Source organism: Mytilus galloprovincialis, chromosome 2 (genome assembly GCF_965363235.1).
Source record: "Mytilus galloprovincialis chromosome 2, xbMytGall1.hap1.1, whole genome shotgun sequence".
Lineage (NCBI taxonomy): Eukaryota > Metazoa > Mollusca > Bivalvia > Mytilida > Mytilidae > Mytilus > Mytilus galloprovincialis.
In genome coordinates this window covers 70671646-70693026 of record NC_134839.1, presented here as the reverse complement: position 1 = coordinate 70693026, position 21381 = coordinate 70671646, and the positions used below count along the sequence as shown (strand labels likewise).

Sequence of the window (21381 nt, the reverse complement as noted above, 5' to 3'; positions counted from 1 at the left end):
TAAATACCGAAATTTTGAAACGGATACCTACCGATTGCACATTCTTAGTGTAACAGGTTCATTTATCCCTTGCAATTTGAGGCCTTTTTATATGTAAAATTCTTCCAACCAAATAATTCCAAAACAAATCAACAGCTAGATTGCAATAAACATACTGAGGGGCCGTTTGTATTAATTGTATTGTCTCTTCTTGCAAAGTCACATGATTTTTATTTGGTGCTTTTTTTTGTTTTTTTCTCCGCCCTTTTGTGATGGTAACGGTATAAATTTCGGAACAGCGCAATTACTAGGTAACATACCATGTTATATTTGTTGAACAATAAAGTAGTCATATAGACATGATACTAAATGATATATCCACTTTTTTCCCTGAATAAGACAAAAACTTGAACACGACATATTGAAATGCTTTTCCAACTTTTGTTTATATGTGGATCAGTTTTCCTTGTTGAAGGTAAGTTACATTTGTAATAATTTGTGAAAACTAGAGGCCCTTTAGTGCTAGCATAGCTCACTTGGTACGGGATACCTTTTTCAAATTAATGATCAGCTTTATTGCAACCAATTATGTTTGCCTATTAATAAATCTGTTTCAGTGACATTTTTTTCATATTCACTGTTTATCTTTATCTTTCTCTTTGTTATTATCTGCTTCAAACGCAAAAAAAAAAGAAAAAAATCATCTTTCAAGGTCATTATGACGATTTCTGTCATATTGACTATTTTCTAGATTTTATTTTGCTGAAACTTTTGTTGCTAACAACAACACAACACATGAATAAGGATGCATTGTCTAAACATATGTTACAACAAAAGAATGTACGCAGATTATATATATGATCAAGACCTGGACGCAATTTCCGCAATTCCATATAGCACTGGACTTATGCAACAGTTTCAGCTTGACTTATGAAAAACTTAACCTTTTTAAAGTAGTTGAAAGATGATTTCTACCACAAAAATCATCAACAGCGCTATGTATAACATACCCATTTTAAAAATAACCGTGCCGTGTTTGACTGAGTTTGAATGTCGCTTTGATATCTTTCGATTCTCCTCTTCTACTGCTTTACAATATTGTTCACGACTCAACAAACTTTGATTTATCCATGTCTGATGCAAATGGAATAAAGTCATCGTTTGTTTTACTTTATGACATTCTTCGGTTAAAATTTTGTTTGGTTATCATGTGAGGAACTAACTATGGAACATTCGAGTAGCCCCGATATCTAGCACCACGCTTTCCATCAAACTCTGTTGGAAGTTTGAAATGTTTGTTTTAGTCTATCATCTATGCATTTCATAAATTGTTTTAGGCATTGCTTCTCTACTTAAACATTAGTTTATATTCATTCATTATTCCAGTACAATTTGTTTCTTCATTCAACTTCGTAACAGATTTAAAATATAATTAACCGAATCACAAATAAATAGTTGCTTTTCACGATTTGCATTTGAATTGCATAATTAATATTTGTCGTTTGAACAGGTTGAGATTTGCCTTCACAACGTACTGAAAAAAGACATTGAACATGTGATCATGTCTTAATACATTTAAGATAAAACATGTACTAACAAAATAGCTTGTCGAACATTTTATCTAAAGTTAAAAAAAAATGAAGAATTGTAGGTCACAAATGAAAATCATAAATCAACGTTCTATTTAATTTAAAATCAAAATGCTTGTTCGGAACTGCTACTTGTGCAGTCAATTGGTGAGGGAACATGTTATAAAAGAGTCGATAATAGTATTACTGAAATAACACAGTTTGACTGTCAGTAAGCAGTAAATAATAACATAATATACATGTTTCACTTTAATACGTTATTCTGATCGACTAACAGCAATATCGCTTCATTCTGAAATCAACCTTCAATCTAAAATGAATTTCAACCTTCATGATGACACGATCTTTTACAATAAGTGCTCAGGTAAATAAAACAAATCGATAGTAAATAAAGGTAACAGTAGTATATCGCTGTTCGAAGTTCATAAATTGATTTGAGAAAAAACAAATCCGGGTTACAAACTAAAATTGAGGGAAACACATGAAATAGTAATCGTGTTTTCATGATCATATCAAAAACAAATGTAGACTTCTTATAGTAATGTCATAGGGTTGTAAAAGCGTTGACCGTGCGCACATTTTTAGAATGAAGAAGCGCGGAATACGAAATGTTCTTCGATCAACTCTTTTACATCCATATTAAGTTACGAAGAATCATTAAATTCTTAAATGAATGACATGTTATCGCATGTACAAGTGAGGTACTAACTTCAAACTTGATAACATTTTTTGCAGAAAAATATATAGCCAGTACTGAAATAGACAAATGTCTTCTAACTCAGTTTTGTTGTGTAAAGGACTTAAGTGGGGATTCTATTGCATTTCTTAGGGCTCGAATGTAACAGACAGTTTGTGAGATGTTTGTTTGAGAGCTAACATTTTTTGCGAATGTTCGGGGGAGAGAAGGGGGCTTTAGGACGATTAGCTGCTCTACACCTTTATGTGTCGTTACTATAGTATCTTGTATATTGTTTCAAAATCGCCATAAGAGTAGAATTACTTTATCTCTCAATTTCATCAAGTTTAAAAGGGTAATTGTATTTGAGCTTATTGAAGTATTCACATAACATGCACTTATACAGTAGGGATTGACTTAATTGTGCTTGAAAATGATAATATTTCACAATAATTACATTAGATGTATGTTTCATTGTAATACGTTATTCTGATTGGCTAACTGCATATCACGTTTTATTCCCCTTGCCCCCCCCCCCCTCCTTAAGCAATTGCATAACCCAATAAAACTTATCATTCATGATAACACGAGGTCCCACAGTAAAGTGCACAGGTGAATTAAATAAAAAATTGAAATTCGTGTTTTCATGTTCCTAGCTAAAATAATGTAATTATAAGTATTGAATGCTTCTTTTTGTAACTTCATAGGGTTGTAAAAGCGTTGACCGTGCGCACATTTTTAAAATGAAACGCTGACGCGTTTCATACAAAATGTACTTCGGTCAACGCTTTAACACTACAATAAAGTTGCAAAAAGAAGCATTCAAATCTAAAATATAGTGTTAATTGACACCAATAATGACGTATATAGTGATGAGTGTCGTTTTTAAATTTAAAACTATGAAAATTGTACCGAGTCTAAAATGTCTTAAGATATAAATTAACATGAATTTATTTTAATGAAACTATGAAGGACATAATTTTGCCAACCTTGATTTTAAAAATTTTTATGAAGCTCGTAGTAGATTTAGGTGAATAAGTAATATAATACCATGATTTTAACCAGTCGAAACTAAGCAAATGTGAATGGAGAACAAACTAATAATTTAGATGTGATGTCCTTATGGCTTTTTGTAACAATCAAAAGACATTTAAATAAATCTTTTATTATAAATTAAATCAAATAAATCTGTCTCAAAAACATTAAGTTTGTACATACTCTGAACGAGTTTGCCCATTTCAGATTCAAAGATTGCTTTCAATAGATTAGTCTCTATGACAAATCTAACAATTATCGACTGTATATCTTTCAGGACAAACTACATTCACTTTAGCCGGTAACGGAGCGACATCGTCTCAAGGTCGAGTTGAAGTCACATGGAACAACATCAACGGGACTGTATGTAAAAATAACTTCACTGATCTTTCGGCTTCAGTTGTTTGCAGACAACTAGGTTTTAAGTAAGTGACTTAGTGTTTAAAATTTCCCAATTATAAATATAGTCTTTGAATTCTACAAATGCACCTTTATATTATTCAGAAAATATTCATTTCCAGAATTATTTTTTTACAATTAAATAGTTCGCGATTTTTGTGTTCCCTTTTGTGGCAGTTCTTTTTCTTTGCAGTTTCTGTTTGGCTGAAATAGGTATTTGTAATAAATACGTTAAATCGAATCCACTAGTGCGAGTAATCAGTTGTTAGAGTAAAGTATCTCCCACAGTGCTTTGATGTTGACATATTAAGAAACCAACACGTTTCTACTATACAAGTCATACGAAATCAGTTTTCTGGTGGTTTCCATGTCAAGCAATTATAAAATCAGAGAGATAAACGAGATATGTTTATTTGTGTTATTTTTCATACTGTTAATCAATTTTGTTTTGAAATTTGTTTAATTAAAGTTTTTCTGTCATAATCGATCGATAATGTATTCTTTGCATGCTTGTTTACTTACTTTTTTAGTATGGGGCTTTCGCACTTGCACTCTGCAGGTAGTGAATCTATTCAAGAGATGGTAAGGGATTTATTTCCATACATGAGGGCTGTCAGTACTTTGAGTATGAAAAGAAATAATTCGAAAGCATTTCACTTTTAAAGATTTGGATAAAAAAAAAAGGATTTCATTGAATGTAAAATATATATGTACATGGTTTTATAGTTAAACTAAATCATTCAAGTATAAAAACATTTTCAACTTTTTTGTTCAATTTGACTTTAAAGATTATGCAGAAAGATTAGGTGCCTTTCATTTTTAAATCTTTTAGTCTAAGATCAAGGTCAAAGCTAAATGTACGTATGATAGACCGAAAATTGTGCAAGACGAGATATTCCGGAATATAAGTTAAGAACTTTACTTTGGAATAGAAACACACATTATTAACGAGATGAAAAATCCTACGCATATAAAGCTTATCATACTGACGGTAATGCACAGAATTTTATTGAGCAAAAGTAAAAACACAATTTGCTTTTGCATATCACCTTGTAAAAGGTCAAGCAATTACTAAAAATAGACGGCGATAAGTGCAGAAGGGTTGTCCGGAAAAGATTTCCAGATTGTAAAAACAATTTCAAATAAGGTTTTCAGAACGCATATGATAAGTTAAAAATTCTCAGAGAAGAATTTGTGATGATAATAATTTCAATGTCATATTTGATAAAAGTAAAGAAAAAATTTAGACTAAGTTGATACAGACAGGGATTTCCAGATGTGAACACAATAATTATTAACATTTAAATCAATGGCAGAAAACATACCATGAAAATAAGTACAATTAGAGTTAATCAGTTTATAATATCCTTTAAAACTATGTAGAAATTCGATAATCATAATTACTCTTTTAAATTATGTCATTAAACGTCTACGTGCATGAACTAATTTATGGAGTAAGGAATTCTATCTGCACACTTAGAATCAATACTATCTATTCAGAACACATCGTAGACATTGGCACTAGTATAAAACGTTAACCGACTTAACCTTGTGTTAGCTTGCATTTCCTGTATTTTAGGAATGTTACCGATTTGTTTAAACAAAGTAAGGCATATATTTTCAAGCTATTGCTACAATTGTCATAATTTCTGTTTATGCAATAATCTAAACAAAAAAAATTAAAAAAAAAATGTTTCTATTCTGTGCATATTAATATAACTTTTACTGTTATTACGAATTGTTTTCTGCGATATCCATTTAACGTGGCTCGGTACTTATACATCCCGTCAATGTGTTTGTATTATCTTTCATTTTTGCTGGTATGTTTTGTATATGCGACTTTTTGTGTTTCGTTGGTTCTTATAACGTGACTCTGTACTTTACTGAGGTACCTTAAAAGATCATGTCAGTATGTTATTGTTCTATTATATGTCATTATGTTATATTTCTATTATAAATTAGAAAATACGTAGAACCACAATCGTCAAAATTATTTAATGTCAGACTTAGTGGAACGCACCATTTGTGGATTCTTATAAATTCTATAGAACTTTTGGACTATTTTTAATCTCGATCTATTTCTGAAATTAATTCTTACATACTTTTGATTTTTAACCCTGTATGCTATAAAATAAAATGCTAACATTGCCCATGTGAAATTTTACAGTTTGTATAAACATTGAACGAGAAAAATTTGTGTGACGTATAAATTTTCTGACGTCAGACACGCGAAATTTTTTCTTTTAAAATTGTAACTCGATGATGATTGCTGTACCCATATTTTGACTAATTTATTTATAATGTCTGTTTAGTTCACGCATCATTATAAATATAACGGAATATGATGAGACTATCGTACAAAGTGAGAGTTTTAGCGCTATAAAACCAGGTTTAATCGTCCATTTTCTACATTTGAAAATGCCTGTACCAAGTCAGGAATATTACAGTTGTTGTCCATTCGTTTGTGGTGTGTTTTGTCATTTGATTTTGCCATGTGATTAGGGACTTTCCGATTTGATTTTCCTCTGAGTTCAGTATTTTTTGTGATTTAATCTTTTTGAAATGCTGATTTTTCTTGTTAGTAATGGTGGTGTAGCTGTAACTGATGGGCGTTTTGGAGCAGGGACTGGATCTATATTGCTAGATAATGTTAATTGTACTGGAGCTGAACAAGATATTTTACAGTGTTCATATGATAATCAGACAAATTGTGTACACAGCGATGACGTTGGTGTGATATGTAATGGAACTTCGATCGCTACGACTAGCGTACCCATAACTGTACAACCCTCCAACTGTATGTTAACATTGTATTCGAGCGCATCATTTTTCTTGTTTGTTTAATTATACAATCTTGAAATACACATCAATCTCAGCAAACAATTTCATCTGTATTTACATGTACATTAGTAAGGGAAATTTCAAACGAAACAATCGCTTCGATTGAAGGCGATTGTCTTAAATTACAATATTAGATTTGTAAAGACTGCTTTACTTCATTTTCCATAACCAGTTTGGTATGTTCAATTTGTATTCTTTATTTTCTTATACTCCCCCTCATTTAAGGTTTGATATAACGCCTTTAAAGAAAAAATAATTATCTAAGCAGGCAGATACTATCATAGTATTGATTACTTGTGAAAATAATGGTATAATTGTTTTATCATTTTAGGTGGTACACCTAGTAACCTTGATATACGTCTAGTCGGACCAGCAAATTTAATCGGTGTCGGATATGTAGAGGTACGGAGAAACGGTGTATGGGGATCGATATGTGACGACCTCTGGGGGAAACAAGATGCTCGGGTTGTATGTCGAATGTTATGCTACGAGTAAGTTCATAAGAAAAACATGACACTATGAACACCACGTACCTATGTTTTATGCATTGACTTAATTATTAGATTTACCATGGAGCCTTTGCACTAATGTATGAAAACCAATAATCTGTTACAAAAGAGACAAACAAATCAGATGATCGACCTTAAAAAAGAACAAACAAAAGTAATTTATGTAAATAAAGGCAACAGTGGTATACTGGTGTTAAAAAGTAATAAATCAAAACAAACTTAAAACGAGGAAAATACATCAACTATAAGAGAAAAAAAAGGAACACCAGGAGCATTAAAGTGCAACAAAAACAAACGCCAGCATACACAGAAACGAATTAATTGATAACAACTATCATATTCCTGACTTGGTACAGGACATTTTAAGAAAAATGAGTGAGAAAATAACTATTATATTTGTCCTTCTTTGCAGTCCAAACAATGCTCAAGCAGGTGCACCTATAGATATTGATCATGCCAAAGTTCTAGTTAGCACAACTTATCATCTCGATGATGTAGAATGTTTCGGTAATGAAACTAACATAACCCAATGCACACAATCTGGTGGAAATCACAACTGTGACGCCATACAACAGGAGTTCGCCAGCGTTACTTGTGTACCACTTATAAACACACGACTAACCGGTAAGAGTTATTGTCTCTTTGACTCGATAGTACATACTAAAGTACATGTGTGACGTTTGAATAAAGGAACCATCCCCCCATTCAGTTTTTGTATCAGGTCAGCATAAAGTAGTAAGGGCCTTTGACTTGAAACATTCGTTTCAACATTTTTAAATCAATGAGACATATGACAATTTAGTAGTAGAGTAGCATAAAGAACTAAATCATCATAGTTGTATGGATATAATGTACATAAGAAGACTTGGGACAGGTGCAAAAATGCGGCGGGGTTAAACATGTTTTCTAAGATCTCAATCTTCCCCCTATACCTCTAGCTAATGTAGAAAAAACAAACACACAACAATACGCACAGTAAAACTCAGTTTAAGAGAAGTCCGCGTCCGATGTCAGAAAATGTAACAAAAGAAACTATACAAACCCGTGTTTACAATTAAATCATACCAGTATTTATGGATATAAAAAAAAACTTTAAGACACGTTGTAAAGGTAAACTAAATCATTTTTAGAAGTAAAGCCTCTCTTGCTGTGTTGAAAAACACATTGATGTTCTTTGTCTGTGTTCTGCTCTTTAGTCTGGTTGTTGTCTCTTTGACACATTACCCGTTTCCATTTTTTATTTTATTTCTGGCTATTATTCTTCCAAATCAAATGGAAATATATTCATAGCCATCTCATGAAGAGCAACAAACCGTGTGAATAAAAAGAGTTGTGCAAATTTATAAGAATAGATAATAAATGACTAGAATTGCTTGGACAACAACTTCATGTCTCTATCTTGTAATACATGTAAAACGAATGTTAATGTATTTGTGCATGTATCTTAGTCTATACCATTATATGCATGAGATTTAAAATATATGTAAAGGAAAATTATAATACATGTAAATAAATACTACATACACAGTCCTTAATTATCCAAAATTTCGGACATTCATATATTTTTCATATTTGAAATCAAATGGCACACCCAGATATTGAGTAAGTTTTGTCGAGTTGTTTGCGAAACTGTTATAAAAAAGTACTTCAAAATTTGAAAAAAAATTGCAAATTTACTTAATGACAGATAAAAGAGCGACAAATCAAATATTTGATAGGACTTGGGTATTTGTGTTATTTCTCCAATATCAAAAACTATTTCTATTGTCACATTATAATGGTCTAACAAAAAATGTATAATAAACTAGAATAAAAAACGAGATAATGTGCGTTTTCAGTTTTTGCTGTTTTTCTTTATGAAGGCAAAAGTTACAGATTCCATGCAGTTAAAAAGCCGTACCAGTTTAAAATCAAATTTCTATAAGACAGTATAGTGTTAACTCCTTGGTGAATAAGATCTTATCCGTAAAAAAATATATTTCGACGAAGACAGTATAGTGTTAACTTCTAGGTGAATAAGATCTTATCCGTAAAAATATATTTCGACAAAGACAGTACAGTGTTAACTTCTAGGTGAATAAGATCATATTTGTAAAAAAAATATTTCGACGTTCTCATTACGCTTTTGAATAAAAAATCTTATTTCGATAAATCTTATTTGAAATATATCTCGCTCATTTATATTCCTTGCATGACGAAATTTTGGCCGGATAGCATTTTATCTGATATTTTAAGGTCCATTTCGTTTTGATTCTTACAAACTTTATGACTTTGGCTTCTAAAACTTGGTAGGCTATTCATGAAACTCATATCTTGAACAAACGATCCCGACATTTTATCCGATGTATTATATTTTTTAAATTATATTGCGAGTATGCAAATTTGATAGTTTGATTGCCCTATATGATTTTTAGTCTTTACAAAAAAATTAAGAACCTCCGATTAGAACATAGTGTAAGTTTTTAAAGCTAATAAGTAGTGTATGAGTACTGCAACCAAACATCTGGTAACTTCATCTACTGTTAAGCATATACTAGTAATTTGAGACTAACTAGTCATGTATGAGTACTGCACCCAAAACATTTTCAACTACTGTTAAGCATTTACTAGTAGTCCTATGGTCTTTATGTGTAAATAACACTCACATTTATTTTTCATTGTCTTATCAGCACCGATTCCCGATTTGAATTGTGCAGGTGGACATTTCATTATTCAATTTAGTCGGATACAAGATCCAAATTTGGAAGCGAGGCATTTGAAAATTGATCATCATTATACGGGACCATGCAACATGACAAATCAAACTTCTACTAATATCATAACAGTTACCATACCATTTAACGGGTGTGGAACAATCGTAAATGTAAGTATATTTATCAAGTTAGCTTGAAGGTATATGAAAAAAAGGGTTCAAATGATGAATAAATCTGTGATCTCTGATTTTGTGCATCCTTTTGAATACCTTATCTATTAACAAGAAGTTATATTGATAGTTGTCTTTGTTCGTTCTTTCTTCTTTTTGTCTTACTGCTCTAGTGTATCTTAAATTAGTGACCTGATTCTTAGATATTTTTACTAACGGTCATGTGCACCGTCATTTCATTTGCAATGGGCAATTGCTTGTTTTTTTTTTATTTGTTCTGCTCAGTTATGTTTTTTTTTATAGTTGTATACTTGTTGATTAGTTTTTGTGTTTCTTTTATTTGTAACAAATATAACTATGAACAAGTGTCTATCAAAATTTGTTTGATTTGTAACAGATAATAATACTAAGAAAAATGTTATGCAAATTTGAGGTTTTATACCATAAATCCTATGAAACATTTCTTTTTAATGAAGCTACTTTTTTAAAGTTATGAGTAGGTTCAGTAAGACCCCTTTTTGGCCCCAAAATATAGCAGTTTTACAAAATTGTTATAATGTAATGATGAAGCTATTTATTGGAAAGTAAAATGATTCTGTTACATAAATATGGGTTGTTCTTTACAATTCAATGCACATATATAGGGTACTAGCATCATAAAGTCATGCTAAATTACTGAAATCTTCACAAAATGAGCATTTTAGTTAAATTTTAGACGGTTTCTGTCTAAAATGAAAGTGGCCGCATTCGTGTTCATTCATAATATTGAAATGCAAGTTGTATTTGACGATAATACATAATATATATAAAGGTTGAGGATGAACACGGATGCGGCCACTTTCATTTTTGACCAAAACCATCTGAAAAGTGACTGATTTTGGCAAATGTGATAAATTTTTCATATTTAAGCTTGAATCGGAGCGTTTTAATGACTAAATCAGTTAAAATCTTTCACAAAAACTAATTAAATAAATTGAAATATACATTTAAGTGTTTAAAAAGTGATCAAAATAGTTCGTCAGATGAACTTGAAAATTGAGACCAAAATCGGCTCTTACCGGACCTACTCCTATGATGTTTTTACTTTACTTTTTTTTAAATGTCCCTATATGTTGCCTGTTTTGTTTTTGTTTTTGTTTTGTTTTTGTTTTGTTTTGTTTTGTTGTTTTTGTTGGGTTTTTTAGGGGTTTTTTTGTGTTTTTTTTTTGTTTTGTCTTTTGTTATTGATTCTTTCTTGCATCTAAAGAAATTGCCATGTTAAATCTATAAAAAAAAATAAACCCTAATCAAACCAAACTTTCAATGATTGATTCTTGTACAATGTGTGTTATTGAAGATGAATACCATTTTGTTCTTGTTTTTCCAGCTTAAAGATTTGTACAAACTCAATTTTACAAAAGTATTATTGTTCTTGGCCTCATGATCGCAAACAATAAAATATACTACATGATTCTAGTAAGTCTCTTACGATCAAATTATGTAATTATGTAACTTAAAAAGCTGCATGGAATTTTCGAACTAATATAGTCTCATAACTTTAAATGCCATGTCATTGTATTATACTATTGTTCTCTGCTGTCTATTCATGTTTTATATTGTGTAATATATGTTGTTAAGTTTTCCATAGCATTTCTATGTTTTTTGCAATAATGATTCATTCATTCAATATCTTATAAGCCCTTATATTATAGAGAATCTAATAAGGGGTTGAATGTACAGAATATCAATTTCTGCCTATTTTGAAAGTGTTCTTTAAATATCATCGTCACAAATATTATCAGATTATTACTTGTAGTAGTTGTTTACGAAAGCCAAAAGGGGACACAAAAAAAAAATAGATTACCGTTTTTCCGAGATCTCGATAAAAAATACATCATTTTCTCTATAAAACGAAATTGTTTTATCGAGATCTCGGATTAGTATATCGTTATAAAGATTTATTATATCGAGATCTCGGATTATTATATCGTTATCTCGATTTATTATATCGTTATCTCGATAAAACGAACCTGTTATATCGATATATTGGATTATTATATTGTTATCTCGAGATCTCAGTTTATTAAATCGTTATTTCGGTTAAATATATCGAGATCTCGATAAAAATATATCGTTATATCAATAAAACGAAACTGTATTTCTGAACTCGTCATTTTGATGTTAACTTACAAATATTAAAATTAATATCAGAAAAAAAAATCAAAGCACTTTTTGATCTTTTAACCTAGATTCATTCATTTATTTAGTTTTGGAGAATTAACAAGTGGATTTTCCCAATTATTTTTAACAGAAATTCCTTGGTTCGAAGTATGGACGACCTGAATATATATAGATATTAAAATACTCAACGTTATCTTTTTTTTATTTTTACGTTACCTTTGCTGTTAATCATCTCATATTTATAGATATAACATGTCCATTGTGTCGCAATGCCCATTAGAGGAGTAACGGAGGACCAAAATGCAAAATTACGCGCGAAAATTAAAAAATAGCCAATTTTGAATAATGGAATGGATATTTTGAATAAAGGAATGGACTGCTGCGACCCTTCAGTCCTTAATTACAGATATACATTATACCTCATTCGAAAGCATATTATTAGAGGAACAAAAGATATATCGTCAATATGTTCCCCAACGCATATTAGAGGAGTAACAAAGGACCTAAAAGTACGGGTGAAAATTATGAAATAGCTTATTTTGAATAATGTAATGAACCTCTGCGACCCGTCATCCACAAATTAAGGAAAATTGTATTCACCATTTGAATGCTTATTAATAGAGGAACAAAATTGTTATAAACACTATGTGCCGCAATGACCATTAGAGGGAGTACCGAGGACATAAATGCCAAAATACGCTTGAAAATTAAGAAATAGCCAATTTTAAATAAAGGAATTGATATTTTGAATATTCGAATAGACTGTTGCGACCCTTCAGCCCCTAAATCCAAATATACATTATACCTTATTCGAAAGCTTATAAATATACCATTTTATCCCTCTTTCTATAAGCTTTGAAGTAGTGTATAAAGGGGCCGAAGGGTCTGTGTTACTCCTCTAATAGGCGTTCGGAACATATTGACTATATGTTTTTTGTTCTCTATAAATAAGCTTTCGAATGAGGTATAAAGTGTGTATGTAATTAGGGGCTAAAGGGTCGTAGCAGTCCATTCCATTATTTAAAATTGGCTTTTTCATAAGTTTTACGCGTATTTTGGCATATTTATCCTCCGTATTTTAGTATGATTTATATATATATTTTGGTATTCAGGTCGTCCATACATTGAACTAAGGAATTTCTGATGAAAATAGAAATCCACTAGTTTATTCTCCGAAACTAAATAAATGAATGAATTAAGTTAAACATTTAAAAAAGATCTTTTAATTTTATTTCTGGTATTTATTTGAATATTTGTTAGTTACCTCAAAATGACGAGTTCAGAAATAGAGGTTTCGTTTTATCGAGATAAAGGTATATTTTTATCAAGATATCGATATATTTAACAGAGATAACGATTTCATAATCCGAGATAACGATTTAATAAATCGAGATAACGATATAATTATTCGAGATCTCGATATAATTATTCGAGATCTCGATATAATAAATCGAGATAACGGTATAATTATTCGAGATCTCGATATAATAAATCGAGATAACGATATAATCCGAGATTACGATATTATAAATCGAGATAACGATATAATTATTCGAGATATCGATATAATAATCCGAGATCTCGATATAACAATTTCGTTTTATCCAGATAATGATATATTTTTTTATCGAGATCTCGGTAAAACGGTTATGTTTTATCCTGATCTCGAATTGAAAAAAAAAAATTGATGTCCCCTTACGGCTTCCGTAGTTGTCTACCTTAAATGACGATTTTTGACACATTTCAGTTTTTTTCTACCATCTTCAAAACAATAGTAAAATGACAGAAATTGTAGATATCAAAATAACATGTACCAGGAATTGATAATCTATAATAATGACATTTACTGAAAACATTTATCGTATCCTTAAAGGGGTAAGTGCCCTTGAATGATTTTCATGGCAAATTTTAGTTTTTGTCTAGTTACATTCAAAACCCAGCGTATAGTAAGAAAATGTGTGGAAGATGAGCGGAAGGGGTAAGTGGGAATAGTTGATACCTAGTGTGTGTTATCAACTCCTCCTACATTATTCAACTTATATCCCTAAACCTTCACTGGCAGATTGCACATACTTTGAAGTGTGCACTTTCTATTATGAAATGAAAGAAAGAAAAAGAATTGAATGTTGTGTAAATTTTTTTGTTTATCTGTTATTTTGTAAGTAAATATGAATATGGTATTATTTTTTTGTTTTTAAGAGATGGGTGATTTAGGTTCCTTGATATTTCAAGTTGTCATTTGAGTATACCGTCGCTGGGCTTCTAAAATGTTATAAATTACAAATTTTTCAAGAAAAAAATATCTCACAAACAGGCTTTGAAAATTTTGGCAAAATGCATGCTTCCAAAATGTCGTATGTGATCTTGAACATTTTTGTAAATAGCAATGAAATAAAAAACGTTGACATTTCTGGATTATCCAAGAACTTAAATCATTTTCACAGAAATAAAGAAATGTACAATTATTTTTTCCCCAAAGCCATTTTACAACGATTTTCAAGTTTTCATACAACATTTTGGAAGCAAACTTTACAAACAACTTCCATTGGCAATTTTGTAATATGTCTTATTTCACACATTTTGATTGGTCTCACTGTATGCTATTTTGTAATACCAAAAATTTCCTCCGGCCCAGACCATTGGTGTCAAAAAGTATTTTTAGCCAAAAAAGTCATATACGACATTTTAGAAGCCCAGCGACGATACGTAGTTATTGTATTAGTTTTTTCTTCATTTATTCGTGTTTGCTCACTCTAAATTACTGTCACACATCCACTTTATACCGCTTTTAAGAAAATTAAAACAAAATTAGTGTGTGTTGTTTCCACGCATAGCAATGAAAAGCTATACTTTAGATGTCGATTTCATCTGACCATTTAGATATAAATCTATCATCAAATTAACACACTATGAATTTATGGCGTTCAAATAATTGCGTTTCATTATAAACTTTCATTAAGACTCAAATACCGGTATTAGAAAGCTAAAGATGTGCTAATACCTCAATATTAAAGAAGCTGCATGACTTAAAGGAACAGAAAAACAATAACCGAATGCAATCAAGTTAAAGTTTCATGAGTGATTTTAAATCCTAGCAAAACTTTATCTAAAGAAAATTTGCGAAATATATATCATAACTCATATCATAGCCAGAGCACAAATTACTGAGTATAACACACGGTAGCGAAATTGACCTTTTGGTATACAATTTTAATTTGGTGCCTCTTGTGGGTTATCTAAGATAAGGGTTAATCTTAAACAAAAAGAGGATGTGACATTAACAACTATGGGTAACCGTACGGCCTTCAACAATGAGTAAAACCCATACCGCATAGTCAGCTATAAAAGGCCCCAAAATGACAAGGTCAAACAATTCAAACGCGAACACTAACGGCCTACTTTATGTTTTAAAAAAAATAACGAAAAACAAATATGTAACACATAAACAAACGGCAACGACTGGACTACAGGCTTCTGACTTGCGACAGGCACATGTGACCTATCGTTGTTAACTTCTGTGTCATTTTGGTTTCTTGTGGAGAGTTGTTTCATTGGCAATCATACCACATCTTCTTTTTTATATTTATACATATATACTTTTAAGATATACTCATTTATTCTATCAGCGAAACAAACAAATTATAGACAATATTTACTGTATGTCATACGGAAAGATGCTATTATTTTATCTGTGAAATTCTTATTTCTATAGCGTACTAGTAATGCAACTCATATTATATACCTCAACACTATAAAATACGACTACACACTGGTTCAGGACTATCCTGAAGGACAGATTGTGCGTGTAAACACCTACAAAGTCGAGGTCTGTTGCATTTTCCCACGTGATCTTGAAATAAACAAAGGATTTACTCCCCTTCCAGAGAGCGTAAAGAAGAAAGCACCTGGAAATTTCAGTATAATAATGACATTGTACAATGATTCGTTTATCACTTCTTTAAATGAACCAGTGGAATTAATACTTGGTGAATGGTTGAATGTTGCACTGAAACTGGAAGATACAGAGGGCCATCCCGATCTTAAGCTGATAGTACCAGACTGTAAAGCGACACCATCCGACCAGCCGAATGACCCAACATATTTTACCTTATTTAGCGACAAGTAAGTTTTTTATTTCAATAAATTTAAGAACAAGAATGTGTCCAAAGTACACGGATGCCCAACTCGCGTTTTCATTTTTAATGTTAATATAATTTGGCCTTAAAAGTAAAAAGATCAACCAAAAGGGAACATACTTTAACTTCATCGTAAAGTACCTTGACCAAAAACTTGAACCTAAAACTCACACTTTTAATTTCTATGTTCAGTGGACCATGAAAATGGGGTCAAAAGTCTAATTTGGTTTTAAAATAAGAAAGATCATATCATAAGGAACATGTGTATTTAGTTTCAAGTTGATTGGACTTCAGCTTCATCAAAAACTACCTTGACCAAAAACTTTAACCTGAAACTCGCACTTTTAATTTCTATGTTCAGTGGACCATGAAAATGGGGTCAAAAGTTTAATTTTGTTTTAAAATAAGAAAGATCATATCATAAGGAACATGTGTACTAAGTTTCAAATTGATTGGACTTCAGCTTCATCAAAAACTACCTTGACCAAAAGCTTTAACCTGAAGTGGGACAGACGGACGGACGGACGAACGGACGAACGGACGAACGGACGGACGGACGGACGAACGGACGAACGGACGAACAGACGAACGGACGAACAGACGGAAGGACGCACAGACCAGAAAACATAATGCCCCTCTACTATCGTAGGTGGGGCATAAAAAGGATTGTATTGTGACGTTATCTACCAATAACTGTTACAATGGTATTTTTTTTCATTTCTTCACGTGATTTGAACTGGCTTGTTCTTTTACTGATTTTCATATTTATCATTCTTTATTATCAACCTTACTCATTTCAAAATCTAGCTGCGTATGTTTATGCTACATCTTAATTTTATGCGACTCTTATACAATTCAGAGAGGTTAAGTTAGCTATTGAACCAAGTTTAATCCACCATTTTATACATACGGAAATGTATCTACCATTAGTTATCAATGGTACCAGGCTTATAATTTAATATGCTAGACGCGCGTTTCGTCTACATAAGACTCATCAGTGACGCTCATATCAAAATATTTATAAAGCCAAACAAGTACAAAGTTAAAGAGCATTGATGATCCAAAAGTCCAAAATGTTGTGCCAAATACGGCTAAGGTAATCTATGCCTGGGATAAGAAAATCCTTAGTTTTTCGTAAAATTCAAAGTTTTGTAAACAGGAAATTTATAAAAATGACCACATTATTGATATTCATGTCAACACCGAAATGTTGACTACTGGGCTGTTGATACCCTCGGGGACGAGACTTCCACCATCAGTGGCATCGACCCAGTGATGTAAATAATTATCAAAAGTACCAGACTTATAATTAAATACGCCAGACGCATGTTTCGTCTACATAAGACTCATCAGTGACGCTAAGGAAAATAATTGATGTTTGTAAATTTGAAACAATCAATTGAATGCGCGCGTGTGTCATTTTTTTTTTATCGTTCCTCTAAACTTGCTTTTTTGTAATCATATTTGAATACTAGTATTTACTTTAATATTGCAGATGTGCTGTGGATCCAACTCTGGGTTTCTTTCCTTTGAATTCTACAACGTTTGGATTCCGATATCAAACGTTTAAATTTTATCTATATGCAAACATTTACATTCATTGTAACGCTTGGGTATGTCTTACGACAGAGAAAAATCAAGACTGTGATCGAACCTGTAACACAACAAAGAATATTGGTAGGAGAAAAAGAGATGCTTCTTCCAGAGATGTGTACCAGTTGCTGAGTCAGCCACTAAACTTTAAGCAACAAGAAGAAAATTCACTGATAGATCGAGGAGGTGGATGGCAAATCGATTTAGGTAGGTGAAGAAATGACAATGACTGTGAATTTAAAAAAAAGACAATAAACCAAAGGCACAATCAAAGTCAAAGAAAAAACGATAACATAATGGGAAAACAGTAAACAATGTCGAAGTAAACAAATCCTGATTACAAACTAAAACCGAGGAAAACACAGTTTTCCTCAAATCACGAAAAATTGGTACCCACGAAAATAAATGCATCCACAGTAATCAAAGATGGTAAATATAAATAATATAAGGTGAGGCTTTTGTTTCTGTGTGGTTGGTTCAAGTCAACTTGTACATTCTTAAAGAAACTTGTTTAATAGATAGTTATTAAGACAATGATAAAAAAACTATGATGGTTTTCGTTCAAACAAATACATATTGCGGTCATCATTATTAGAATATACAGCTATACATTGCATTGAGATTGAAAACGCTTTGTGCAGACCTATAGAAACTTTTAGTTAACACTTTTTTCTTTAAACATTAAAACCACATAAGCAATAGTTATCAAAGGTACCAGGATTATAATTTAGTACGCCAGACGCGCGTTTCGTCTACATAAGACTCATCAGTGACGCTCATATCAAAATATTTATAAAGCCAAACAAGTACAAAGTTGAAGAGCATTGATGATCCAAAAGTCCAAAAAGTTGTGCCAAATACGGCTAAGGTAATCTATGCCTGGGATAAGAAAATCCTTAGTTTTTCGTAAAATTCAAAGTTTTGTAAACAGGAAATTTATGAAAATGACCACATTATTGATATTCATGTCAACACCGAAATGTTGACTACTGGGCTGTTGATACCCTCGGGGACGAAACGTCCACCAGCAGTGGCATCGACCCAGTGGTGTAAATAGTTATCAAAGGTACCAGGATTATAATTTAGTACGCCAGACGCGCGTTTCGTAACACAAGTCTTTTTCTTATATTAGATTATAATACCCCATAGAATCTGATGTCATATATGTGCACTAAATAATCTTAACTCAAATATTAATCAAATTTGAAGATATGTGACATTAATTTGACAACTTCTACGGCAATCATACCATCTATTATTATAAGCACATCATAATTCCAATTATTATTTTGATAGCTACTACACAACGACCATCGACGTTTAGTGCCACCTCCGCCATAAATAAGCGTTCGACAAAAGCACCAACACCTGTATCGACAGTAAACCCAAGTGGAACTACCAGTAAATATATAAAAGTTATAGATGTCGGATCATCGACGACATATGCTTCTATTGTAACAGAATCAGTGACGGATAAAAATGCACCAACACCATCGCCACAGATTAAATCACAAACGACAGTGCAAGTACCGACATCGTCGACGGTTTCATCAACTGCTAGGAATGGTTTGACGTCTAAAATTCCAAACAATGATCAAGTGAAAACTTCGTTATCTTTTTCTCCGTCTCATAACCCGTTTAAGTTTGCCAGTTCTACTGTAAAATGGCATACAACTGCAACAACTAAACAAATGGTTTCTGGCTTACCAACATCTAGTAATGGTTTTAACTTGACAACCGTAAATCAGACTAATCAAACCAATGTAAAAACAAAAACTTCAACATTTTCCCCGTCCAATATTCCAACCAAGAGGTATTCCGATGTAACAACGCAAGTTAAAGTAACCCCTAACAATTTTAAGCATGCTCATGACCCTAACAAACTTTATTTCGGTGGCTTGGGTGGAAAGTTTACGATTATGTCTGACGCCTCAAGACTGCATGTGTCAACTAATGCTGTGATATCTGCAATAGTATGCTGGCTACTTTTAGTGTAGCGTTTGCTTTATTGTTGGTAACATAAGTCAAATATAAGAACATATATAATTTTATGAAACATGAAGTTGGATTTATAATTTTTTTTATATCTGTGAATATGATGTTACTCTTTAGAGTGAAAAATATAAAACATTTTTTTTGTAATGACTAAATTTCATTTTCATTTTTAATTCATGTTCGTATAATTTAACAATATAAAATGAGATAAATAAAATCTACTTTAAAACGTTAAGCTCGTAAAGATTTAATAGACTTATAGACATTTAGAAACCTTTTTAATAATGTATTTATTTCATCTTCGTATATACCGTTTCTACTAGTTATTATTATACGCATACAATCTTTTTGTTTGGAAATGTGATATTTCTATTTCAAAGCAAACTTTATTTGCAGATGTATCTCACTGGATAGTTATTATTTTATTATACATTCAATTACTAACATCAGTTTTATCAATATATTGTCAATTTTCATCATTGAACTAATGCTTGTTGTGCGATGGGTTTTTTTTTTACAATAAAATGAAAATCTGAGAAATCGTAGTGAATTTTTATGTTGCAGTCAAATTGGTATTGTTAATGTTATTGCTACCTTTGGGTCGATACATCTTTTGTTAGTACCCGATGGTATCACAAGACAGTACTTCGGTACTTGCGAAGACATACGGATATTGTTTGATTGAAATTTGTTGTTATAAGATTTTTAAAATATATCAAATCAAGGAATATGTATCCTTCGTGCAAATATTTCATTCCTATACACATATGGCTATACTTTAGATCCTTTTTTGTTTGATAGGCGCTTCAATGGTATAACTAGTTCTCGACATTGCAATTATGTTGGCCTCGAGTATCACAGAAGAAATGAAAATGTTATAATGTACATCTGTTGCAGTAACATTGGTACCGTTAATGATTTTAAATTGTGTGTTCTTTTGGTTGATTATACCTTTTATACTACGAAAAAAATAGTTTTTGACTTATGTTTATTTCATGAAGAGGCAATGGATCGATATAGTGTTCGGTTGTCATATGCTCCGTGATCGGGTTGTTGTCTCTTTTGCATTCTCAATTTTATACCTGGAATTATAATAGACTTTGGTATGAGTTTGCTATGCTGTAAATTTGTTGCTGAAAATAGCAATTCATTGTCTAATTTGGCAAACTGCTTGCGAATAGATTAAGTGATGAGTTGTGAATACTGTCGCAAAGAAAGATAAACAAGAAAGTCGTATGAAGGGGGAAAAGATCAAGTATAATGATAGTCAAGAATCAATTTTTAACTTGAAAATGATTTGTAATAATTCAAATCTTTCGGAAGTCGGATTTTACGAGAATGAAAATAACTCAAAATACATACAAACTTCGTAAAAAGATGTTGCAACTTGACAAATCCCAAGATATTAGGCAAAGTTCAGTCCTTCTGTATATTTAAGATTTATCAACAGGGGTGAATTCTGAACTACTAACTTTACACTCATTTGTTCAGCTTGTTTCAGCTTGGACAGTAGATGTTATTAACCTGTAAAACAACAAATATTGAATTTCTGATACGATTCCGAACATGTTTTAATTGACAGCAAGGTATATTTACTTCTGTAGTA

At 31.6% G+C, this 21381-nt stretch overlaps 1 protein-coding gene across 1 annotated transcript; it reads left to right on the top strand.

The window, feature by feature from the left end:
- The first annotated feature begins 316 nt into the window (after positions 1-316).
- Positions 317-20298, top strand: LOC143064285 (uncharacterized). The gene is made up of 9 exons (XM_076237019.1): positions 317-454; positions 3557-3704; positions 6261-6475; positions 6851-7010; positions 7441-7652; positions 9698-9891; positions 15764-16173; positions 17683-17987; positions 19077-20298. The coding sequence occupies exons 1-9, from the start codon at positions 406-408 to the stop codon at positions 19775-19777; spliced, it is 2394 nt and encodes a 797-aa protein (XP_076093134.1). The 5' UTR covers positions 317-405; the 3' UTR covers positions 19778-20298.
- The last annotated feature ends 1083 nt before the right edge of the window (positions 20299-21381 follow it).

Coding starts and splice junctions, on each gene's coding strand:
- LOC143064285 (XM_076237019.1), top strand. CDS start 406: ATGCTTTTCCAACTTTTGTTTATATGTGGATCAGTTTTCCTTGTTGAA. Junction 3,705..6,260: donor TGCAGACAACTAGGTTTTAA/GTAAGTGACTTA, acceptor TTTTCTTGTTAG/TAATGGTGGTGTAGCTGTAA. Junction 9,892..15,763: donor GGTGTGGAACAATCGTAAAT/GTAAGTATATTT, acceptor TTATTTCTATAG/CGTACTAGTAATGCAACTCA.